The 21,743-nt window shown below is 40.8% G+C and overlaps 3 protein-coding genes and 1 non-coding gene across 4 annotated transcripts; 3 read left to right on the top strand and 1 right to left on the bottom strand.

The window, feature by feature from the left end:
- Positions 1 to 1,252: 1,252 nt before the first annotated feature.
- Positions 1,253 to 10,108, top strand: kri1 (KRI1 homolog). Its single transcript, XM_032588126.1, has 18 exons — positions 1,253 to 1,444; positions 1,590 to 1,660; positions 1,846 to 1,948; positions 2,029 to 2,131; positions 2,835 to 2,889; positions 2,985 to 3,034; positions 3,105 to 3,210; positions 3,288 to 3,365; positions 4,320 to 4,432; positions 4,510 to 4,738; positions 4,833 to 5,003; positions 6,272 to 6,350; positions 6,446 to 6,549; positions 6,636 to 6,798; positions 6,876 to 7,006; positions 8,196 to 8,260; positions 8,338 to 8,433; positions 9,375 to 10,108. The coding sequence occupies exons 1-18, from the start codon at positions 1,360 to 1,362 to the stop codon at positions 9,832 to 9,834; spliced, it is 2,262 nt and encodes a 753-aa protein (XP_032444017.1). The 5' UTR covers positions 1,253 to 1,359; the 3' UTR covers positions 9,835 to 10,108.
- LOC116736310 (Z30 small nucleolar RNA) lies at positions 8,022 to 8,121 on the top strand. The gene has a single exon (XR_004342520.1). It is a non-coding gene; the product is annotated as a Z30 small nucleolar RNA (small nucleolar RNA).
- Positions 10,109 to 10,739: 631 nt separating the features above from the next.
- On the top strand, positions 10,740 to 13,995 carry spc24 (SPC24 component of NDC80 kinetochore complex). The gene is made up of 6 exons (XM_032588128.1): positions 10,740 to 10,858; positions 11,933 to 12,107; positions 12,225 to 12,369; positions 12,452 to 12,556; positions 13,136 to 13,212; positions 13,771 to 13,995. Exons 2-6 carry the CDS (start codon positions 11,942 to 11,944, stop codon positions 13,875 to 13,877), a joined length of 600 nt encoding a protein of 199 aa, XP_032444019.1. The 5' UTR covers positions 10,740 to 10,858; positions 11,933 to 11,941; the 3' UTR covers positions 13,878 to 13,995.
- Positions 13,996 to 17,363: 3,368 nt separating this feature from the next.
- s1pr5a (sphingosine-1-phosphate receptor 5a) lies at positions 17,364 to 21,120 on the bottom strand. Its single transcript, XM_032588012.1, has 2 exons — positions 20,984 to 21,120; positions 17,364 to 19,843 (listed from the first exon to the last, which is right to left on the bottom strand). Exon 2 carries the CDS (start codon positions 19,553 to 19,555, stop codon positions 18,431 to 18,433), a length of 1,125 nt encoding a protein of 374 aa, XP_032443903.1. The 5' UTR covers positions 19,556 to 19,843; positions 20,984 to 21,120; the 3' UTR covers positions 17,364 to 18,430.
- Between the last annotated feature and the right edge of the window lie 623 nt (positions 21,121 to 21,743).

Below are 21,743 nucleotides of genomic sequence, written 5' to 3'. Positions count from 1 at the left end.
ATCTGTAGTCAGAGCAACAAAAGCAGCTGTTGGGAAAGCCAAAAGTGACTTTAACTTTGAATCATCGAAAAAGATTCAAACACACAAGAAGTATTTTTGGGGGGTTGGTTCGTTGGTAAATGACCAACGAACCATGGGGGCAGTTATTTGACAACTGCCCACATGTTGTCAAGTAAAGTGCACAAAATGTCAACAGTAAAGTTCAAGGCTGAGGGACAGAGGAAGTGTTGAACTAATAAAATGAGTTAAAACAAGCAGTCAACACAGAAGAAAAAGGCAGCCATTAAGGTCTATGTCAAAGAAAAAATATACACAGTGATGATTTAATTCTGATAGAAGATTGTTCTGAGATTACAGAATATTTTTTCAGAATGCCGAGTGACTCGAGTGAATTGTTTTTATTATTTTAAAAAACCATTTCCGTGTAATTATCTGCTTCCAATGAAATCCCGCAGAACAGTGACGGTTTTGGTTTTAATGTGACAAAAATATGACAAGAAAAAAAAAAAAAAAGTTCAAAGACTGAAAACGGTCACGTTTTGCGTTCTGGGCAACACGTGCGATCTCTCCACCGCAGAGGATGAGACATCACAGCTCACCTGATGCGCGTGGTAAAAAAAAAAACAGCCCTCAGCTGTGTTGACCCTTTCCTGGAGATTCACTGACCTTTGCACACACACTGTTTTGCTAGAGAAAGACCACCCACAGTCCAACTCTGCTGACCAAATGGTCCACTAGCATTGGTAGTGGGAATCCACTACGCCCACCCTTTTTTCTGTTTTTGTTGACATCGTACAAGTGTTTAAAATGACTTTTTTTGAGCGGAAATTTGTAACATTTCAGTGGAAAGACTATTACTACTACTACTACTACTAATAATAATAATTAATAATAATAATAATAATAATAATAATAATAATAATAATAATAATAATGATAATAATAATAGGAATATTTGAAAAAATAGCTAAGCTAAATTTTGTTTAACTAGTTAATATCAAATTCAGTGGTTTGGAATATATATTTAACATTTAAGATTTTAATTTTTGTTATGATAGCTTGTTTATTCATTTTTGTTATTTGCTTTAGTGCTATCCTTTATTAGAAATCAATAAGAGTATCGTTTACTTTAAACACAACTCAGAGAGTCAGTTCTATGAGACCTTCTCGTGTGAATTTGCCACTCACAATATGGCCGACACTCTCCCCAGAAGCACTCATACGCTGACGTTACTGCGCCCTCTGCTGGCTACATCAGCTGCAGCTCACCGGAAACGGCGTGGTTTTGCTCGTAACGTGCTTGTCGCGGCGGCAGTGGCTCGTTTTCATTAATGCCTGTAACCCACCGTCATTGAAGACATGCCGGGCAGGTCGGAACTGAAAATTAACTCGCAGTTCGCGCAGAAATACGAGAAGTACCGACAGAAAGAGGAGTTGCAGAAGCGTAAGTGTGCTACTAATGGCTAACTGTGATGCTAACTGCCCGACATGGATCAGAAAGTACCATCAGCGATAAAGTTGTCATGTCCGCTGGGCAGGAGTTCGTGGAAGATGTGACGTGTGTGTGTGTTTTCTGTACATCTATGCAGTGAAGGACCGATTCGGAGACCAAGCCGATGACAGCGACTCCTCTGAGTCCAGCTCTGACGACAGTGAAGTGGTTAGCATCTGTGGCTAACATGCCCCCCCCCGTTTAATGTTTCCCAAACGTCCTCCTGCGTCGTTTTAGTCGTTTTCTTGCTTGCTCTACTCGCCCATTAATAGAAATCAGGTGTGCTGAAGCAGAGAAACGTCTAAAACACAGATACCTGGTGCCTGACTTGTACTTGTCCCTGTTCCTCCCAGGAGCTGGACCCTGCTTTAGACAGGGACTTTTACAGAACCCTGTCCCTGCTGAAGAAGAAAGACCCGAAGATCTACGAGAAGGATGCCAGGTTCTACTCAGAAGGTGATTTGAAAGCGTAAAGCTTCACTCGGGCTCGGTCATCTTGCGCAGTCTGCTGGGTTGACCGGTACTTTTGCTTTCAGACGCGTCCCAGAATGAGGACGGTCCGTCAACATCCAAACAAGCCAAAGTGAAACCCATGTACCTGAAGGACTACGAGCGGAAAGTCATCCTGGAAAAAGAAGGGTGAGTGCAGATGTTTGGCGCCCCTGCGAAGATTTCTAAAAAAGCAACAAAAACTGCTCTTGGAAAAAAAATTCCCATTTGTTAATCACTTCTTTATGACACCAGATGAATAAATAAGGATTATTTATGTCACTGAACTGCAGACAGTAACTGTGTTTAATCATATTTTCAAATGTATTGATGCTTTCATTGAACAAACAGTGGAGATAAAGGTAAAACTAACAATATTGGCAGTTTTTTTTTAATCAATTGAAATTTATTACCATGATAAATAAAAATTCTTAGAAGTTTATCAAGATAAATGATAAACGATGCGATACATGTATAGTTTTTTAGCTGCAGATGCACCCTTTGTGTTCACTAAAGGAATGCTATGGTATTGTATTTGGACAACAAGGGTTTGTTTTCCTATTTAAAGTGAAAATGTAATTATTTGCATCTTTTTAATGTATTTCTAATGTTGTATAAAACAACGGCCAAATGAAAAATCTGCAGAATGTGCCGGTTTGTTTTTGTCCGAACAATCAGCATAATTGCAGCATTAGTTCTCTGATTTGGTGGACTTTTCAAAAAACTTAAAATTGGTCGTTTTTGTGTCTCCTTACCAGATTAGTGATAGAATTATGGGGGGAATCGTGGATTAAAAGAGGAAATACTACTGCATGTCAGACAGTAACGATTTTTAAAAAATGTCTTCTCTCAGCAAATATGAAGACGACGACGACAGCGACGAGGAGGAAGCAGCCAAAAGAAGAGAGGTGTGCAAACTTTTTCAGATGAGTAATTGTGATTTTAATTTTTTTTTATTGGGAAAATGACTGTTTGCTGAGTCGGCGTCGTCTTCCCGTAACAGAGAGCAGCCTCGCCGAGCTACATCCAGGAGCAGAAGGAGCTCAAAGAGAGGTGAGGTCAGACGTTCGTTAAAGCGATTGCGCCCGGACGCCCGCTGACGGAAACCCAAACGTCCCCGCAGCTTCCGGAAGTTTGTCGAGGACAGCGACGAGGAGGATGAGGAGGAGGAGGAGGAAGGCGAAGCCTCCAAGCTGCTCACCAGAAGGATGAAAACGCAGGAGGAGAAGGTCAGGAAACGGCCACAGCTCGTCTTTTTCCAGCAGCGACTCGACAAAACCAACACTTCCCGCCTGTGTGTTTTCAGGATAAAGAGGAGGCGGATTATGTGGACTGGCTCAAAGGTCAGGCTGAGCTGGACGGTCCGGAGGAGGTGAAGGACATGGTGAGTTCCCATAGTTACGTCACAATACGGGAATTCTAGAAGTTATCGCGATAAACGATAACTTTGTTGTTTTCAGACCATCTTTAAGTAATGTATTGATAGTGGCCTAATAACACAAGAGCACTTTGTCAAAGACCAACAAACTTCAAAATTCAATGAATATTTAACTCTGGAACTGGAAGACATTTTAAATATCCAAAATAAATAAACTAAAGAACAGAAACGACAAATAAAATGAGTTCTGAAGGCTCTGCAAACAACATTTCTCCAGGGCTGCTGGAGACCGAAACACCAGACTGAAGCGTGCAGTGTTTTGTAGAAATAGCAAAAAAAGAGAAACAATAAATCATGCAAATGGAAAATACTGAGTTTATGATGCATCAGGCCATCACCTGATTTATTGCGGCGTTCCTGGATGCACCTTTTGTAGCGATATCTGACGTTTTACAGAAAAATCAGCTGAAATGACTAAAAATGTTTCTTTTTTCAAACACAGAAATAAATGTACTGAATTAGAAATGCATTTGATAGCTCCGCATCAGCACAGCTCACTTAAATACACCAATACCTTCACAGGCTTGGTCAAAAATGCAAAAACGGCAACTTTAATTTGTCGAGTCAGCGCAATTAGGAGTAAAATAAATAAACTGAAACTGCCGAAAACAATAGGTTGACTATCTTGATCAAAAATGTAAAAAAAAAAACCTGCAACAAACATTCTTTAAAATTATTCCTAAAGTGCAATTTGGAATTTTAAATGTAATGTGAGATGAATAATAAAACATGTTGTCGCTCATAGAATTAGACTAAATAAATCTGCCCTTATGGATCAGGCACATTGTCACTGATACCTGATCTAGATTATTTTTCAATACTGAGACTGCTACAAGTATTAATATTGGATTATTACATTTCTATCGGAAATAAGATTCCCCCCTCCCCCCATTGTGACAGAAATACCTGCGAGAATACTGGAACGACCCGCAGCTGGACGACAAGGAGCGATTCCTCCGGGATTACGTTCTCAACAAGGGCTACCTGGACGAGGAGGAGGACCACGACGAACGGTGTGCAGCCAAATAAGCTCGGCATCCTTCTTTAAATGTTCGCAATAATCACTTTTAAATCCTCTGAACCTGCTCAGGATCCCGACGTACGACGAGCTGGTCCAGGACGACGTGGACGACTCCGAGGAGGAGGGCGAGAGTTTCCTGGAGCGCCAGGAGGACTTCGAGCGGAGCTACAACTTCCGCTACGAAGAGCCCGGCGCCCTGCAGATCAAGACCTACCCCCGAAACATCGCCACGTCCGTCCGCACCAAGGACGACCGCAGGAAGCAGAAGAGGGAGGAGGTGAAGGAGAGGAAACTGAAGGTACGTACGGCAGTAAAACCTCCCCCCCTCCCAAAAAAAAAAAAAAACCCCGCTAATGCTAACACAGGCTCACGAAGCGGCCGTGTGATTCCAGGAGAAGGAGCAGAAGCAGGAGCAGCTGAAGCAGCTGAAGAACCTGAAGAGGAAGGAGATCATGGACAAGCTGCAGCAGCTGCAGGAGCTGACCGGCAACGAGCAGCTGGCCTTCAGTCAGGCCGACCTGGACGGAGACTTTGACCCCAACCAGCACGACCGGCTCATGCAGGTCAGAACAGGAACCCGGTTTGACTTTAGTGAATCAAAAGAATAAACAAAGTTACATACAAGGAAAGGAAAAACAGAAAAGTACACTTGCACATTCAGAGGAGTGAGTAGAAGATACACTTATTTTATTTACACCCTGCCTATCTTACATTAGCAGCAGCATCCAATAGCGAAGTCGGTTTTTAACATTCGTTCATAGTTAACATTTTATATAATCATATCTGATAAAATGCATTCATATTCATAGATGCAACGCTGCATTGCTTCCTTTTTTCAGCCATCAAACATTCGTATGGCAGGATTAGGGCTCCAGATAAAATCTGCCTAAAGATTAGTTTTTTTCTAAAAGAAATTACAGATGACATATTTTTAAAAAGTTGCTTTTATTTCAATCATCCCTTCTGCAATTTGTAAGATGGTCTACTGACAGACAATTAAACAGGAGCTTTAGTTTAATTGCGAGAATGTCGTCATAATTTTACATGAAGAATGTCTCAAAATTAGGAGAAGTTGTTTTCAATAAGAAAAAAATCTTGGATAACTTTATTTTGTGTGTGCGAGTTTTCATATTACTTCTTTATTCTCCCAACATTGCAAATTTATTCCAGTATTATTTCGACATATTTGTATCATTTTGACTATTTTTGGAATCTTATTTTTACAAAAAAAAGGAAAACAAATGTCAAAGGCTAACAGTTATGCCTCGTCATAGTCGACCTGAACTCAAGAATTTAGTGTCCAAATAAATAGAAGATGTAAAACAAAATGGCCGCCTTAGGCAGATTGAAGATCTGCAAAGGTGGGGGACAAAAAACAAATCCTGATTTTTCTAAAAATGAAGTCTTCAAAACAGTTGTATTAATTGATCAAATTATTTTATCAGCCAGTCCTCGTCAAGCTGCATCAATTTCTGCAGTCATCATGTTTTTCCTTTCTTACCATCCTTTAAAATATATTCTGCCAAAACTAACGTCCATAATTCTCACTTTTTTTGTTTCAAATTCTTCGGTCAAGGTTAGGTTTTAATCATGTGCGTGGTTATCAGCTGCCAACTTGGCAACTAAGTCGCCGTATCGGTTATAAAAAGTCAATATCGGCAAAAATTGGACTCAGATCGGCCAGAAAACCACAATCGGTGCTCTGCTAACGTTCACTTAAAATAATGTTTAACTTGACAGTCAAGACTTTCAATCTCTTAACTGCTGTTTTCATTTAATTTTCTGTTCAAAATAAGCCTTTATGTTTATCTGCAACATTGCGTGTTTGCAGAAATTCTTTGGAGACGAGTATTACGGACAAGAGGAAGAGGAGAAGCCTCAGTTTGACGATGAAGGAAACGAGATGGATGGTGAGCTGCTGGCCTTTATTTTTTTTTATTTATGCGTTTATGTCGGATGCTGAGATTCGTCCGCTTCATTTTTGAAGTTTCTTCTGCGTTTTCAGAACACTGGAATTGGGACACCTGGACAGGAGAGGAACGTGAAGAGGGACATGACGAAGAGGAGTACAGTGCCTCTGGACCGCACTGCGACGACGAAGACTTCATCGTGAGCCAACCTTATTTTGCCCAAAACTGCATGAATTGTATTTTGTTTTAGCTTTGCTTAGTGAAGCAGTCATCCTGTTCATGCAGATGGATGCAGACTACGACCCAAGCCAGCACACCGCCTCCAAGAAGAAGAAGAAAAAGGAGAAGAAGAAGCTGAAGAAGGACGATCTGCCACAGATGGGCAAGAAGAAGAAGAAGTCCCACTTTGCTGAGGTCGTCACCAGAACCAAGCCGGTGTTTGACCCCCGTAAGTGTCGGGGAGCGTCCCGAACCCGGCCGTTGCCCGGGCGACTGCCTCGCCTGACGCCGTCCGTCTCGTTTCAGAGGAGAAAACCTTCGAGCAGTACCTGGACGAGTACTACAAGCTGGACTACGAGGACATCATCGACGACCTTCCGTGCCGCTTTCGCTACAGGCAGGTGGTGCCCAACGACTTCGGCCTGACCACGGATGAGGTGAGGTTCTTCCTCTTGGGGGCGTGTGAACTCTACACATCTGCATCGCTGGGATCAACAAAAAAAACGCAAGAGAACCAACTATTTGGCTAAAAAGATTATCTCCTGTAGCAGTCAGTCTTGCATCAGATCTAAAGAGGCCTCTGACTGAAGACAGTGTGAAAGTCAGTATCTGGGCAGCAGAAACAATATTCCAAACTAGCTGTGTTTCTATTGACCGCATAAACAGATTGATTTTTGAAACTTTGCATTTAAAAAATAAATCTTCTCAATGGAGACACGGCAATTTTGAAAAAAGCTTCTGTTTTTCCGCAACGTTTTGGCGCTAGAATGTTTATTTTGCAAGACTGCAAGGGAAACAATTTTTTCGCATCACACGAGTCACATGTTCAACCAGTGGATGTTGCCACTGGCGCAAACCACAAAGAAGAAGACGGGAAGTAGTTGAACGGTCTCGACGCAACATATTTTTTCATGAGCTATCGCACGAACAGACTTATTTTAATTGCGTTTCTCATTTAAAGGAAACGCTGCAATTGCAAAAAAAAAAAAAGTTTTTTGCAATGTCAAAAATGTCACTAATTTTTGCAATGTCAAATTTTTTTACATTTTTGCAATGAAATTAGTGAAAATTTCACTAATTTTTGACATTACTGGAATATTGACAAAGTTTTGTCCACATTTGTAATAAAAAACGGCTAGTGACGTGTCCTGGATGAAACAATCAGTTGTTGGCAATCACTGCTAATCCACCTCCTTTGCTTTTGCTGCTCCTGTTTAAGGTTACAGCAGTTTTTAATTTCATCTCATGCTAAAAACATGATGTGGAATGAGGTTACTCTGATCCCAGTGCAAGACTAATATGAAATTAATAAAAGCTATAAAAGTAGAATGAAAAAAAACGTATGTATAATTAAAGAAAAGTGTTGAACTTCCTCCTTTGGAAACAATAAACACCTCAATTAGAAAATTAACAAGTGGACAGAACAACACTAGCTGGTTCCGGTTCCCAGCTCTGCAGTGATGAGATCTGTGTAGACTGATCTGGTATTGCCTCCCTCTGGGGATTCGCTCTGACCAGGGAATGATCTCACACCAATCTTCTCTCTGAGCAGATGAAACTCCCACAAATATGACCTCCTCTACCCGCTCTGGTTGTGTCTAAATTCTCCCAACGATTTTCTCTCAGATCTTGAGTGCCAACGACCAAGAGCTGAACCACTGGTGCTCGCTGAGGAGGACGTGCATGTTCAGGTACCGACTTCGAGATGTTCCCCTCCTGGTCCTCTGAGGTCGCTGAGTTTCAGTAACGGCTGCCCTTGCCTCTTAAGGTCTGAAAGAGAGGAAATGAGTGACCTGAAGAACTATAGAGCGAAGGCCCAGAACGTGAGAAAGAAGAAAGAAGTCCTGAGCTCTGTGTATTCTGAGTGAGTAGCAATACTGTGGTTCGAACCAATTTACGGTTAATAGTGGATTAACGATTTAATGGATTCAAATTACTTCCAATCTATTAATAACTTGCGCTTAGACTTTCTTTTAGTGTTGTAGTTTGTCCGCCATCCAGTAGAGGGCGCCGCTGGTCATCCTTTAGCGGAGCTACCTCAGACAGAATCAAAGATGGCGGAGATATTCTAGAGAAACGGTCCAGAGTCCGATGTCGGATTCAGAATGCACCTTTTGCGGTTCTGTTCGGAAATATTAACACTCGACAAACTTATTAAAATTATATCATTTGCCATTTATTAAAGTTATCACCTTCCTACCGCTCATGACGAGCTGCGTTACGGAGCAGTGTCAACTTCTCAGTCACAAACTACTGATGTGCCACGATGGCGAGGATAATAATACGACAAAAAAGCGAAGGGTATAAGATAAAAATTATAACTTGATGCGGAATAAACATGACTCCAATAAGCAAGTTTGATGTTTTTATGGCTGTTTTGAGTTAATGCGCTTTTTAAAAATGTTTTAATGTTCCTTGAGGTGAAACCAGAGACGTTGCTTCTGTATGAACATCTCTCCGGTCATGTTAAATTAACAGTTTTGATTGTTTTCATCTTTTACTTTTCAATTCAACAACCTGAAATGTTACTGTTTTATTTTATAAATATGTCTTAAGTTTAATAATGTGATAAAACCACAAATTTATGTTTGTTAAATCAGGATACAGTTGACACAAAATGTTAAAGAAATTCAGCCCTTTTTGTTATGGAAAGATGGTCAGCCCTCTTGATACAAGACAAAACTCAAGTTTTTAAGAAAATGGCCACTTTTCAACAAATTGTTAGTCGATTTGATATGATCAATCAATTGATAGCTTGCACCCCTGCTAGTAGGTGATTGGTTTCTATCTGATCCTGATCTGCAGGGAGGATAAAGAAACTCTGGAGGTGAAGAGCAAGCTGGGGAAGAAACGGCGAGATCGTCTGAGGAACGCAGAGAAGCAGAGCGAAGAAGCAGACGAGGCAGTTCAGGCTCTGAGCGAGGCTGTGGACGGCGCAGAGGAAGGGGACGAGATCCTGGTACCCAAGAAGAAGAAGCAGAAGAGCAAACTAGAAGAACAGACGCAAGATACGGCTGAGCAGGTGGCAGATGAACAAAACGGAAGGGAGAACAGGACTGAAAGACCAGCGTGGACCAAGAAGCCCCGGCGGTCAGGAGGACGACTCAAGTCAGGAATCAAGGGGGTGAAGATAGGCGGCCGAGAGTTCAGCAGACACAGGCTGAAGGCGTACGGGCTGAACCCACGGAGACTGTACTTCAGACAGCTGGGCCGACACAAACGGAAAGAGCAGGAGAAGAAGCTGAAGAAGAACCAAGAGGGATAGAAACTCCCCACTGGACTTCACTGTACAATCTGGTTTTATACTCCAGAGTAGAAATGAAAGATGTCGTCAGAAACATTAAATGATCCTAAAGGAACTGAGTTTTTCAAAACATTTTCTATAAAGATTTTGGATGTTAAACTGTGCGGTGTTTAACATGGTTTGAGATTCGTTAAATTAAAAAGTGTAATTGTTCTTTCACCTGACCTCAGGTCAGAAAATATAAAAGACCAAAAACCTTTGTTGTGTCGCTTTGATTAAATTTGATTCAAAGTAGCTTCTGAAGCTTCTGGTATCTTATGACTTGTGTTAAATTTATCATTTAATTTTCCCCTGCTTATTTAATTAGAAAATCTCTTGGCCATGTACAAAAAATTGTACATGAATTTTTGGGAAAAAAATCTAGGGTTTTTTTTTTTCCCTAGATTTTTTTACTTTGTAGTTTCAATTCTGACTGCGGGCATAACAAATATAGAACTGAAATATTTTGGGAGGTTTGTTTGATGAAGAGCAAAAATGAATATAAAGGATATACATGACTTTCTTCTTGAAAATATGGAAAACTGACATACAGCATAGACAAAATGTACATTTCTATGAGGTTACTGAACAAAATCAGTGTTGAAGTTCATAATGTTAACCAATTGAGATTTCAATTGTTTTCTAAGAAAGTTGATTAAAAAAATCTTTTAACTTCTACAGAAAAATCTTGTTTTATCATAAGTCACAGTTCTTCAAATTTGTATTAGTGTAGATTTAGAACTTATAAAAGTTATTTAGCAGTTTTAGCTGTGTCTGCTTAAAATTTGGAACATGATCAAAATCATTGTCCTAAATATGTAACCACAGCCAGGACCGAAATGGTTTTCCAAAAAATCAAGCTCTTCCATGTGCTCAACTCTGCAGTTGGACTCACCACTGGGCTGCAGGGGGCGGTAGACTGCGGCACGTCTCCCAAACCCCCAAAGAAGAAGAAAACAACAGGCGCGCGCGGAAGTCTGAATTTGAACAGTGGAAAACAGAGAAGGTAGGTTGTTCTCTGTTTGTGAACAAATTACAAACCGCTTTATTTACAGCAGAGTTTATATGGTTTATATTGTAAATGTCCGTCTTTGTGTTGCTAATGTTACGTTCAACGCAACGTGTATAAACGACGTAAAACAGGAAAGCTGTTTGTTGTCCGTATCTCATGTATTTAGGTAACAGAACCTTTGCTCAAAAGTTATAAAACTAACTGAAAACGTCGTAATTTGACACAACTTTAGCTAGCTGCTGTTGTGCAGGGGATTTTCTTCGCCAGCTACATTATCTTTCAGTGACGTTTTTAATGTCGGTCGTCGAAGCTGTTCATATTTCTGTGGCGTGTTGTCTATTGGTTCCGCTCCTGAGACTAAATCTGTATTCAGGCCCAATTGTTCGTGGTGTTGCGGGACAGACTTAATCCTTTCCTTTTGATTGTAGGAACGAGAGAAATACTGCGGATGCCTTTGCTGCTACTGTTTGTTTTTATCCGTTTAAAACATTCCAGATTCACCTAAAACAAAGGCACAACAATTTTCGTTGCTCGTTTTATGTGCTTATTTAACATATTTCTGGAGTTTAGTTTGCTTTATTAACAGTTTCTCATACAGGCAGACAACATGTTATAAACATTTCTAACACCGCTTCTCCAGAAATATCTAGTTCAGGCGATCCACAAGAATGTGTGTTTAGTACCCCACCATTTGAAAACCTAAATGTCTAACATGAGCTATTTGTGGTTATTTAAAACGGAAACATTATCTTAACTGTGTCGTGTAGATATTATAGATTTGAGTAAAAATAAATAAACTTATGTAAAATAAAGTACTTTTTTCCACTTTGGTCTTTTTAGACTTCTTAATAAATATAAACACAAGGTATTTATTATTCCATTTGCAATTCACTGCAAAACTGCTGTCATCCTTACGACGTCTCTGGGTGTGTGTGGGGTACTGGAGCGTCACGGCTCAATCCTGTGGACTTTCTTCCTACTTGGGTGAATGAAGATGTGTTTGTCATTTACGGTGAACGAGGCGGTACTCATTCTGTTCTTCTCTCTTTTTTTTCCTCCGTTTTCCAGCTGCCCACGATGTCTCTGAGCCACAAGTTTCAAGACGTGGAGGAGAATGGGGAGATGCTGGTGGCTTTCATCAACAGCAGTCAGCCCGAGAAACTGAGAGAAGTGAAAGTCGAACGCCAGGCCCTCGTTGACCGGCACCTTGAAACAAAGAAGACTGTGACACAGATTCTTAAAGGCAAGAAATCAGATGCTTGTTTTTTTTTTTTTTATCTACTTCTAGATGTAATTTAGCTTCCAGATGTAATTTAGCTGGTGAGTGTTGTCATTTCGAGTGTCTGTCCTTCACAAGCAGACGTGGCACAGATCGAGGAGCGCGCGGGTCAGAGGCTGCTGAACATGGAGGAGCAGAAGCAGCACAGGCAGAAGGAGCTGGAGGACTTGGAGGAGCAGCTGCAGCGGTGCACGGCCAAAAGCCAGATCACGGACTCAGAAATCCAGTACGCTTTCCGCGCCAACCCCGTTCCCTGCGCCGTTGGTTTGGACTGTTCCCCGTTTGCATCCCTGACCGTCTCTCTCCAGGTTTCTGCAGACGGAGCTGGAGAGTGTGAGGAACACCGAGAGGGAACTGGAGACTCTGCAGAATGAGGTGGATGAAGACACCACCGAGGTCATCCCGTCTGCAGTGTGAGTTTCTGGGAATCGGCATAAATAAAATGAACTGAATCACTAGTTTTCACCTTTTTCGTGACTTGCACATTTCTGTGTTACAACAATGTGAATCGACGTGCCGTGTTTTTATGAAGACAACCTCGGCTGTGTTTCAGTCAACTTCAGGTCCTCCTGGTGTTTTATCTCCTGTCTTTTAAAATTCAACGTTTTTATGTCGCCATACACAATTCCTCAATGAATCGCATGACACATTAAAAAGAGCTATTCAATTTCCGTTGTGATGATTCCGTTTTTTGAAGAGTAATTTTGTCCAGAGAGACGTCGCAATACATATTATTTGTTGTTTGTCTTCAAGTTACAATGTGGATTGTTCTGTACAAATTTAAAGTTTATTATTCTTTAAGAAGGCGAACTTGCATTATTATAGCTATACTAGTTGAAAATGGTCTCAAAACGACAATATTGTCATTTATCTCAATAATTTCTGGGACGATTCGTCAGTCAGAAAAATTTGTTGCCTTTCATTCTTTTGTTTTTTTTTTTGTTTTGTTTTGTTTAGTTTTTTTATATTTACCCTAAGTTTTTCATTTCCAGGTACGTGGCTCAGGTGTACTACCTAATAACCAAGATCAAGTGGGAATACGACATGCAGCCCAACATTTTGAAAGGAGGTAAGAAACATGCGTTCCTACTTCAGTCAGATATGGTCGCTAATTTTTACTTAATATATTTTAGTCAGAAACCAAAAATAAAGAAAGTAAGCAACCCTAATCATAAAGTGTGAACTCAAAGTGATCATGTCAGTGGTGTCCAAAGTGTGGCCCATGGGACATTTGAGGTCCTTGGAATAATTTTATGTGGCCCTCCACTCCCCCACAAATGAGATGAACACTTTTTACAGAGTATAATTTTCACTGTCGGATAAATAGCGTTTATAGTTGAAAACTTCTATTTGCTAATTGATTCTATGGTGACAGAATCTGTCAAGAGATTTATTTATTAATGTCTTCAAAATTCATTATTTTGATTGCATTTCCTTTAACTTGAGTCAAACATTTTAGGATTTCTTCCTCGAGCTTCTCACTACAATTGCTGGAGTTATGACTCAAAATATTAAATGATAATCAGAAATGTACGTCTGTGTTGCAACAACCTAAACATGTTGACAGAACAAATAAACTTTAAAATGAGTTGTGTCAGTTTAATTTAGTCTTTTTTTTTTCTTGCAGTGCACTACGGTCCAGATCTGGCCACGCCCATCAACGTTGACACGTCTGTCCGCTCTCGAAGCGATATAAGCGATCAGCTGTGGGACTTTGTCAGCACCGAGTGGTAGACGAAGAACACATGTTGTGTATATTAGTATTATTTTTTTATTATATCTGTCTGTTGGTCTTCTTGTTGTTTTTCTTTATGCTAAACTGTTGCGTTAAATAAATAACTTACAACTTTGATTTTGTGCTTTCTGGTTTGTTACAGCGTCAGGGACTAAAGCAGTGCCTGCTGTGTGGGAGTTGGTCACTAGATGTCGCTATAGAGCTGCTTAAAGTTAAAGTGTGTTTAAACAAAGCCAGTAAGTGTTCTTTAGAGCAGATTTAAAGGAAACATTATTCAGTTGCTTAATCCTTTTTTTTTTTTAGATCAACAAAAAGGTAAGAAACTTGAGCAGTGGTCTGATCAAACTACATGACAGTAATTACAATCAAACAATATTTCTGATATATACTTTTTAAAATTTCCTTGCTGAAATCTGCTTTCAAACGTCTTCTTACAACTGATCAAAAAACATTTGTATTCAGTTTAATCGAGCATTTTGGAGCAACTATAAAACCATCTCTCTACTTTTAAATCTAATTTATTAACATGTTTAGTTATCTTGCCTCCTTCATATGTTTTGTGTATTTAAAAAAAAAAGAGAGACATCATTTGATACAGTCTTGTCATTACATAGGGACAATCACCATCATTACTAGAGTTTGACTGCTGAAGGAAGGCAAAATCTTAAACAGATCAAATATTACTGACGTGTCCAAAAACAAAGATGGAGGAAATATGGCAAAAACAAACAGAAAAATGCATCTAATCTTCCTTCGACTGTGAGATATAAATGTAAATAGCAAATCTGGTGATGATAATCAAGTACAGTGCATTAACTGATCATCAGCAAGTTAAAACACTTCAGTAGAAGCTGTTATGGAGGATACAGGTGTGGGTTAGCGACACAATACCAAAGTAGAAAGTGGCGTTAGAAAAGCAAAAGTTTCTGTCAATAAATCTGGGAATTGTTAAAATACACCTCAGCTAGCACAGCTACAACTGAGTATTTAACTTCTATTAAAAAAAAAAAGGGTTTTTGACAAATTTGTTGAACAGTGTAATATTAGACAGATAATCTGTGAAAAAAATTGATCTCCACTTCTTCCTGTAGCCATCTGCAGAAAAGTCATCGCTCCTGGTGAGAAACAACCAATCAGAGCCAGGAGGAGGATCTTAGTGCTGTCAATCATCCTTGTGTAAGTGTTGCTAAATATGCTAATGGCGGAGAAACAACTTGGTGTTACAGGAAAACCGTTTATCCACCGTCATCATTGGCTATGCTAACTAGCCTTAGCCTTGGTGGCAGTCTCCGTTGTGGTGAACCAGCTGTAGCGTAGATTTAGCGCCTTCATGAGGGTGATTGACAGCACTAAGGCCCTCCTCCTGGCTCTGATTGATTGTTTGTTCGCATTGGGAGAAGGCAGAGGAACTTGTTTTTTTCAACCACAGATTATCCGTCTCACATTATACTGTCGCCACATAGCGACATTTTTAACAAACGTACGACAATAACATGTTCTTTATAAAAGTAACATACCGCACCATTTGAAGAAGACTGGTGCATTCGAAAGGGTTTCCAGGATAAAGGCCTCTTCTCGTTAAAACAGGATAGGATATTTGGCTTGTAAAGATCTTAATGAACCACACGCACTCCGACACACCAGAGGAACGCTTGGCAGTCATTTACAGCACAGAGGGTGCAGAAAGACGAAAACATTGTGTCAGCACTTTACAGTCGTCAAGCACGGTGGTGGTGGAGTGATGTGGGCTCACTTAGCAGCAAGGAAGTCTGCACAATCAATAATGTCTCTAAGAGGGAGAAGCGTGGTCACGACTGGGCAACAGCACGTAAACTAACAGCAGAATGGTCGAAAAAGTGCCCAAAGTCCAGACCGCAGTCTGATTAAAATGCTGTAGATCTTTGGAGAGATTCGCAGAAACAAATGTCTAACCTGAAACGGCGTGGTGTAGAAGATTCCTCCACGATGATGTGAGAGTGGTAAAGTCAATCAGAAAATGACTATCAAGTTTCTTGCCCCTGGAAGCGTGTTTTTAAGTCGTTGAGCCATGGGGTGCGCTTAGGTTTTCTACACAAATCCATTCCTTTTTTCTTTTCTTTTTTTTTTGATTTACGTTTGCTCACTATATCCGTCATTTGCTCCTGTGGGCTTAATCGTGCATTTACCTGGAATGTTTGAAATCTATGTCATGAACCCTGAATGTAACCAAAGGAAACCCGATGTTTCCTATTGTAGCCTAACTGTGTAGATATTAAGATAAGATAGCAATGATTCAGCAGTTGGAGGTCTGTAAATTGGAGCAGGTCGCTCACACTCAGACTATCCTCCCTGTTGCCTCCCACACATGGTACTGCGGCTTGCGTTGTTCGCACTCAGACCCGCTCGACGAGAACCGAATCTTTCCCCTTACATGAAAACGAGTCGTGGCTTCTTTTTTTTTTTTCTTTCTTTCTTCTTTTTCTGTATTCGACACCATGACGATAGTTTCAGAGAGAGCAGGATGTGGAGCCCGAATCGGGTAGGCACACCATCACACCTACCAGTGTGTGGTTTTCTTACCGTAAACTGAGCATTGGGCCCAATTCTGCTACTTCACTGGTAGCGCTGCCTGTTAGTGGCTTTAACACGTGGTTTGTCACTTCAGCTTGGCCCCCCGCTTGATATGGCTTCAGCTTTTCTTTGATCGCTCTGCTCACGTCGGAGTAGGTTTCGATTTTAATGAACCCAGTAGCTTGAAATATTGCAATAAAGCCGCTGTTTATGTTTTATTTTAAGTGTGTACTTTAAGAAGCTCAAATTGCCTTCAGTGGTCACTGGGAGAAAAGCGGGGCACCGCTTGGGCATGTCCTCAATAGTTTTAATATTATTCCTATCGAGTAGTCTAAATTGACTATTTGTCCATATATTTTTGAATTGTGTGTTTTGTAAATTGAATGTATAAGCTGATTACTTAATACATTTTAGAAAAATTGATAAAATAAATATTACTAGTGCTTCTAGCATCGAGATAAATAATAATTAAATTTAAAATTCCAAAAATACTTTAATCACAAATTAAACTTTGTAACACAATTTTCTTGAAATATTTGTGTAGTCTGACGCCTGTGGGCAGGAAGGATCTCCTGTAGCAGTCAGTATTGCAGCGTACAGGGGAAAGCCTCTGTCCAAAGACGCCGTTGTTGCATAACAGTCTCATGTAGAGGATTTTCAGGGTTGGCCATAATTTTCAACAATACTCAACATAATATTAAATAATAATGTTCTGTTAGTATAAATAGAAATGTAATGAAATAGTAATTACATTGAATTAGAATTTTTTGCATTATGTTTGATATTGTTAAACATGCGATTAATAATAAATAGAACTGCGATGTATCGTCCCTCCTTTAGAAAATATTCAAAGATGTTGCATCGTATGTTGGTCCTGAAGAGAAAAACTGGTGTAAGACGGAAAACCAAAAAAACAATCAGCGGAAACCTGCATGTAAAAATCATTCACATGTTTATTCAGTGCACATATAAAACTGGCATAATTTAAGTAGGGCTTGTATAAAAGAACACACAACTCACAGAGGCTACACACATTTACAAAATATACTAACTATAGGTCATTAGAATTACATCTTTGCATTTTTTCACAATTAATCCCATCATGTCGGGGTACGGACATCTGAGATAAAGTTTCACTAAGAGAAAGAAAACAGTCCTCCTTACACATCATTTCACAGAATAAAGACGAGCCTCCTCCGAAAAGAAATGACTTATCTGTAAAGCCGAAACGTTCTGCTGCCACGTTCCAGTCTGCAAAAGCCAAAAAGGCGTCGCCAAGCCTCGGCTGTCAGCTTTTATTGCTTTAAGGCACTGGTCGTGTGTTGCTACATGTGTTGGTGGGACCTCCAAAGCTGAAAAGCCACCCAGCCCGGCCCCTCAGTCTGACGTCTTCGGAGCGTCTCCGGGGCCTCTGATGTCCCCGGCCTCGGCGCTGACCAAAACTCACAAGGCAGAGATTAAACGGTTTTGGCAGCCGTCACTTTTTGGGTGTGGATGCTCCGTGATCACGACAACGTGTCATTATATGCTACAAAGGCAGTGGGAGATAACTCTAACCCTAAATCTTGAGCTTGGGGTTTTTCCCCATCATCAGATGCACATTACAGATGCTGTGAAACGTCAACACACAGGCTTGGCTTTCTTTGTTTTTTTTTGTTTTTTTGCAAGAACTTATCAGACCATTTGGGTTATCTCTCAGAACTCTCTCTCTCTGATCACCACTGGCTTTGTTTAAAAGTCTTGACAATGGTAATGCTAGGCTCTAAAAAACAAGCTTTGAGCTACGACGAAGGCATGGGTATCTATAGAGAAGTGGTATAAATATAAATCCAACAAAACGGTTCTTTCTCCCAGCTTTACAAACATGGATCATTTAAAAGTAGAACCATTTCAAAGTGCAACACAGTTTTTCTCCTTCCAATGTTTGCTTAAATACGAGTCTTTAGCACAGATAGAAGCACATTTCAGTTCACATGCCTGCTCTCAGTTCTGAGTCAGAGTGTTATATCTTGGATATCCTTGGATAAATAGCTTTAATAGTTGAGGGAAGGTTCCCAGAAGACACCGTCGTCTCCAGACCCTCCAGTCTGTGAGACGCCGCGTCCGTCTTAGTGGTGCTGAAGTCCAGGAAGGCCAGGCCGAATTTCTTCATCTTCCCGTCTGCGTTCAGGAGGCAACGGTAGCAGAGCAGTTTCAGGATGGCCTTCCGCATGTCCTTGCTGGTCAGTGTGTAGATGATGGGGTTGAGGAGGGAGTTGAACACAGCGATGCCCAGGAAGTAATCTGCCTTGAAGAGCACCTTGCAGCTTTTGACCTCACAGCTGAAGTCCAGCAGGAACAGGATGAACAGGGGCGACCAACACGCAATGAACACCCCCAGGACTATGGTGACGGTTTTCAGGAGGGCTATGTACTTCTGCGACTTGCGGTAGAGACCCTTGCGCTGGGGAACCGTGGCGAGGCGCTGAGTGTTGGACTTCACTATGCGGAAGATTCGCACGTACAGCACCACGATGGACATGAGGATGGCACTGAAGACGGTGATGCAGAAGAGGATGTAGCTTTTGGCGTACAGTGGCAGGACGGTGGAGCATTTCTCCAGCTGGTTGATGCAGTTCCAGCCCAAGACCGGAAGGACGCCGAGAAACACCGACAGCACCCAGCTGGCTCCAATCAGAGCAAACATCCGACCCTGCTTGTGACCCTGGTACGGCTTCATCCTCACCATGGTGACGTGGCGCTCTATGGCGATGGCCAGCAGGCTGATGATGGAAGCAGCTAGCATGACAAACACACAGCCCTCCCTCAGGAAATACAGCAAGGGAGTCATGTTCAAGGTGTTGGAACCGGACGCTATGATGTTTATCATGTAGGTCAAACCGGCAAGCAGGTCTGAGAGAGTCAAGTTGCCCAGTAAATAGTACATGGGGATGTGGAACTTCTTGTTCTTCCAGATGGCAATGAGCACCACAGCGTTCTCTGCAACAATAAGCAGGCAGACCAGCAGGAAAGCAATGGATTCCGGTGTGAGTCCGTCCCTGTATTTCTTCCCGTTGGTCCCATTCAGCTTGCCTGTGTATTTGTAGTGCTCGATGAGGACTTGGTTGTTTTGGTACACGCTAAACATTCCTGCAGTGGAAAGTGGGGCAGCTTTGGGTAGAAACGAGGCTCAATGTTGGGGTTCCCCAGGAGTGGAAGACTCGTTTGTTTTTCTGCCTTTTTCCGGGTTATGAAGTTAGATCCACAAAGTGTCAAAGAGTCCTGCGGTCAGGCATTCTTCCGTCTCTTGGTACGTACGCTGGTGGAAAAAAAAAAAAGTGTTGCTTTGATGACAAGCTTTCTTGTGGTTTCACAAGTTTCCTTCCAGAATCTTTTTGGTCGATATCTGGGACGCTGGGAGGCAATAACAGGAAGCCTGCATGACGAAAATAGAAAAAGAGCATTTAGACGATATTGTCAATGACGAAAATAACCGGAAATATGACTTCTTAAATTTTACACACCACTGCTTGAGCTGGTGCAATGAATAAGCAAACTGGTGCCGCCCCGGGCCAGCAGGGGGCACTCAAGAGTACTGGATATATCTAGCAGATTAATGAATTTAAAAATGTAACTTTTAAAATAAAGTATAAAGGAAAATTGTCCCAAAATTCTCATTTCTTAAAAACCTAAACATTATGTCTTTTTGGATTTGACATAAAGGAACATTTGGCATTCCTGCAGACTTTCATAAGTGTAAAACATTTATGAATTGATCCTTAGCTATAAAACTTTTGACTATTTTAGAAAGTTAAAATTTCAATTTGCTCCAGAAATCAACTCTGCTAGAGTCAAATTTCTTGAACAAGACTACTGCAGGCTAAAGAGGTAGATTATATTTTCTTTGCAGAGAAATCTGCATTGAAACTCTGGACTCACTAAAAGCAAAGGTAAGAAAAATTACATTGTCTCTAGAATTAAAAAAAAAAAAAGTATTATGTAAATAGTGTGATTTAATTCCTAATTCCATCCAGGGTACCATCTAATCTTGGACCGGCTCTGATTACTGACATTACTAATGAAGTGGAAAAAAATGGCAAGTTTCTTGTTAGAACTATTTTAAACAACTTACGAAATTAAGCAAAAGGGGAAAGTTAATTCATTAAACATTCTCCTGAACATATGTTTGGGATTTGGTGGAATGATTTTCCAGCTTTGCTTTGCTATAGTCTACATAAACAGATTATTACAATACTAATCTAAATAAAGCAGTACAATTCTAAATAAATAAAGATGTATCCGTGCGCCTGTGCGTAATAGCGCACCTATCCAAACAAGTTGTTTTTTTTTCTTTAGAATTGGAAAAATAAATTTTGTATTATGAAAACATTTTCAGCTCTAATTGATTACGCTTTGTTAGTTGCATTCCCTTAGAGCCAATACAACTTCAAAAAAAAAGAAATTTCTTTATGCTACGGAAAGACTTTTGAACGACAGTGGTTCTTATACACCATCCTAAGCGCGTAAAAAGTTTAAAGGAGTTAAAAACACTTTAAAAGTCGACTTTCACACTCACCGTGGGAAACGTTTCACGCCAAATATCCCCTGACAGAAGAAGTCTGCGAAGGCTGCGCTCCTCTCGTCTGCCGATCAGAGCGCACCGCGCGATGTGGGAACGGAGGAGGGCAGGACTGAACATGCGGAGGTTGGCTCAGTGTTTGCGCCTTTCAACGAGCTTTTCTTCCCTCCTTCTTCTTGACCCCCGCACTTTTCCTTTCAAACTCCCCCCCCCCCCCCCCCCCCCCCCCCCGCTCCCCTGAGGACAAATTGAAGCTCGACGATGGATGAGAAAGAAAGTCGGAGCAGTGCGTTTTTATCAGTTTAACGTCACCGGGCTTGCAGGTTATTGTAGAAAAAAAAGCCAAGTGTATTTTGACTATTGTGTTGATCTCGCTACTAATGAGCAGTTATGAATCCATGCTGCTCTTCAGGTTTGCTGGATGACAGATATGTAGCTCCTTTCTTTGGAAAGGGAAATTGGCAACAGGATTATCTCAGAGCTAAAGCTGCACTGCTTAAAGGAATTTCCAAGGGCATTAACTTTAAACCACTACAATAAAACAATTCACAGAAACATTTATTTTGATAACATTCTTATTTAAACATTTCGATTAAAATAACAGCAAAACTCTCTTTAAATGTTTTGCCATGTTTAGAGCAACGTGACACAATCAGTTTTTCTATTTCTCCCCTCCCCCCAACTTTGTTGCAACTTTATGTAATCAAGGTTATAAACCTTTTCAAAAGGAGCTTTGTATGCCTCTGGTGACATCACA

This window comes from Xiphophorus hellerii, chromosome 16 (assembly GCF_003331165.1).
Source record: "Xiphophorus hellerii strain 12219 chromosome 16, Xiphophorus_hellerii-4.1, whole genome shotgun sequence".
NCBI classification, from domain to species: domain Eukaryota; kingdom Metazoa; phylum Chordata; class Actinopteri; order Cyprinodontiformes; family Poeciliidae; genus Xiphophorus; species Xiphophorus hellerii.
Note: the sequence above shows the minus strand (reverse complement) of the source record. Positions and strands in the feature narration are given on the sequence as shown.

Bases quoted from the DNA above. Each gene is read 5' to 3' on its own strand.
- kri1 (XM_032588126.1), top strand. From the start codon at position 1,360: ATGCCGGGCAGGTCGGAACTGAAAATTAACTCGCAGTTCGCGCAGAAA. The intron at 1,949-2,028 runs GTGATTTGAAAG...TTTTGCTTTCAG, and splicing joins TGCCAGGTTCTACTCAGAAG to ACGCGTCCCAGAATGAGGAC. The intron at 6,351-6,445 runs GTGAGCTGCTGG...CTGCGTTTTCAG, and splicing joins TGAAGGAAACGAGATGGATG to AACACTGGAATTGGGACACC.
- spc24 (XM_032588128.1), top strand. From the start codon at position 11,942: ATGTCTCTGAGCCACAAGTTTCAAGACGTGGAGGAGAATGGGGAGATG. The intron at 12,108-12,224 runs GCAAGAAATCAG...CTTCACAAGCAG, and splicing joins TGTGACACAGATTCTTAAAG to ACGTGGCACAGATCGAGGAG. The intron at 12,557-13,135 runs GTGAGTTTCTGG...TTTCATTTCCAG, and splicing joins GAGGTCATCCCGTCTGCAGT to GTACGTGGCTCAGGTGTACT.
- s1pr5a (XM_032588012.1), bottom strand. From the start codon at position 19,555: ATGTTTAGCGTGTACCAAAACAACCAAGTCCTCATCGAGCACTACAAA.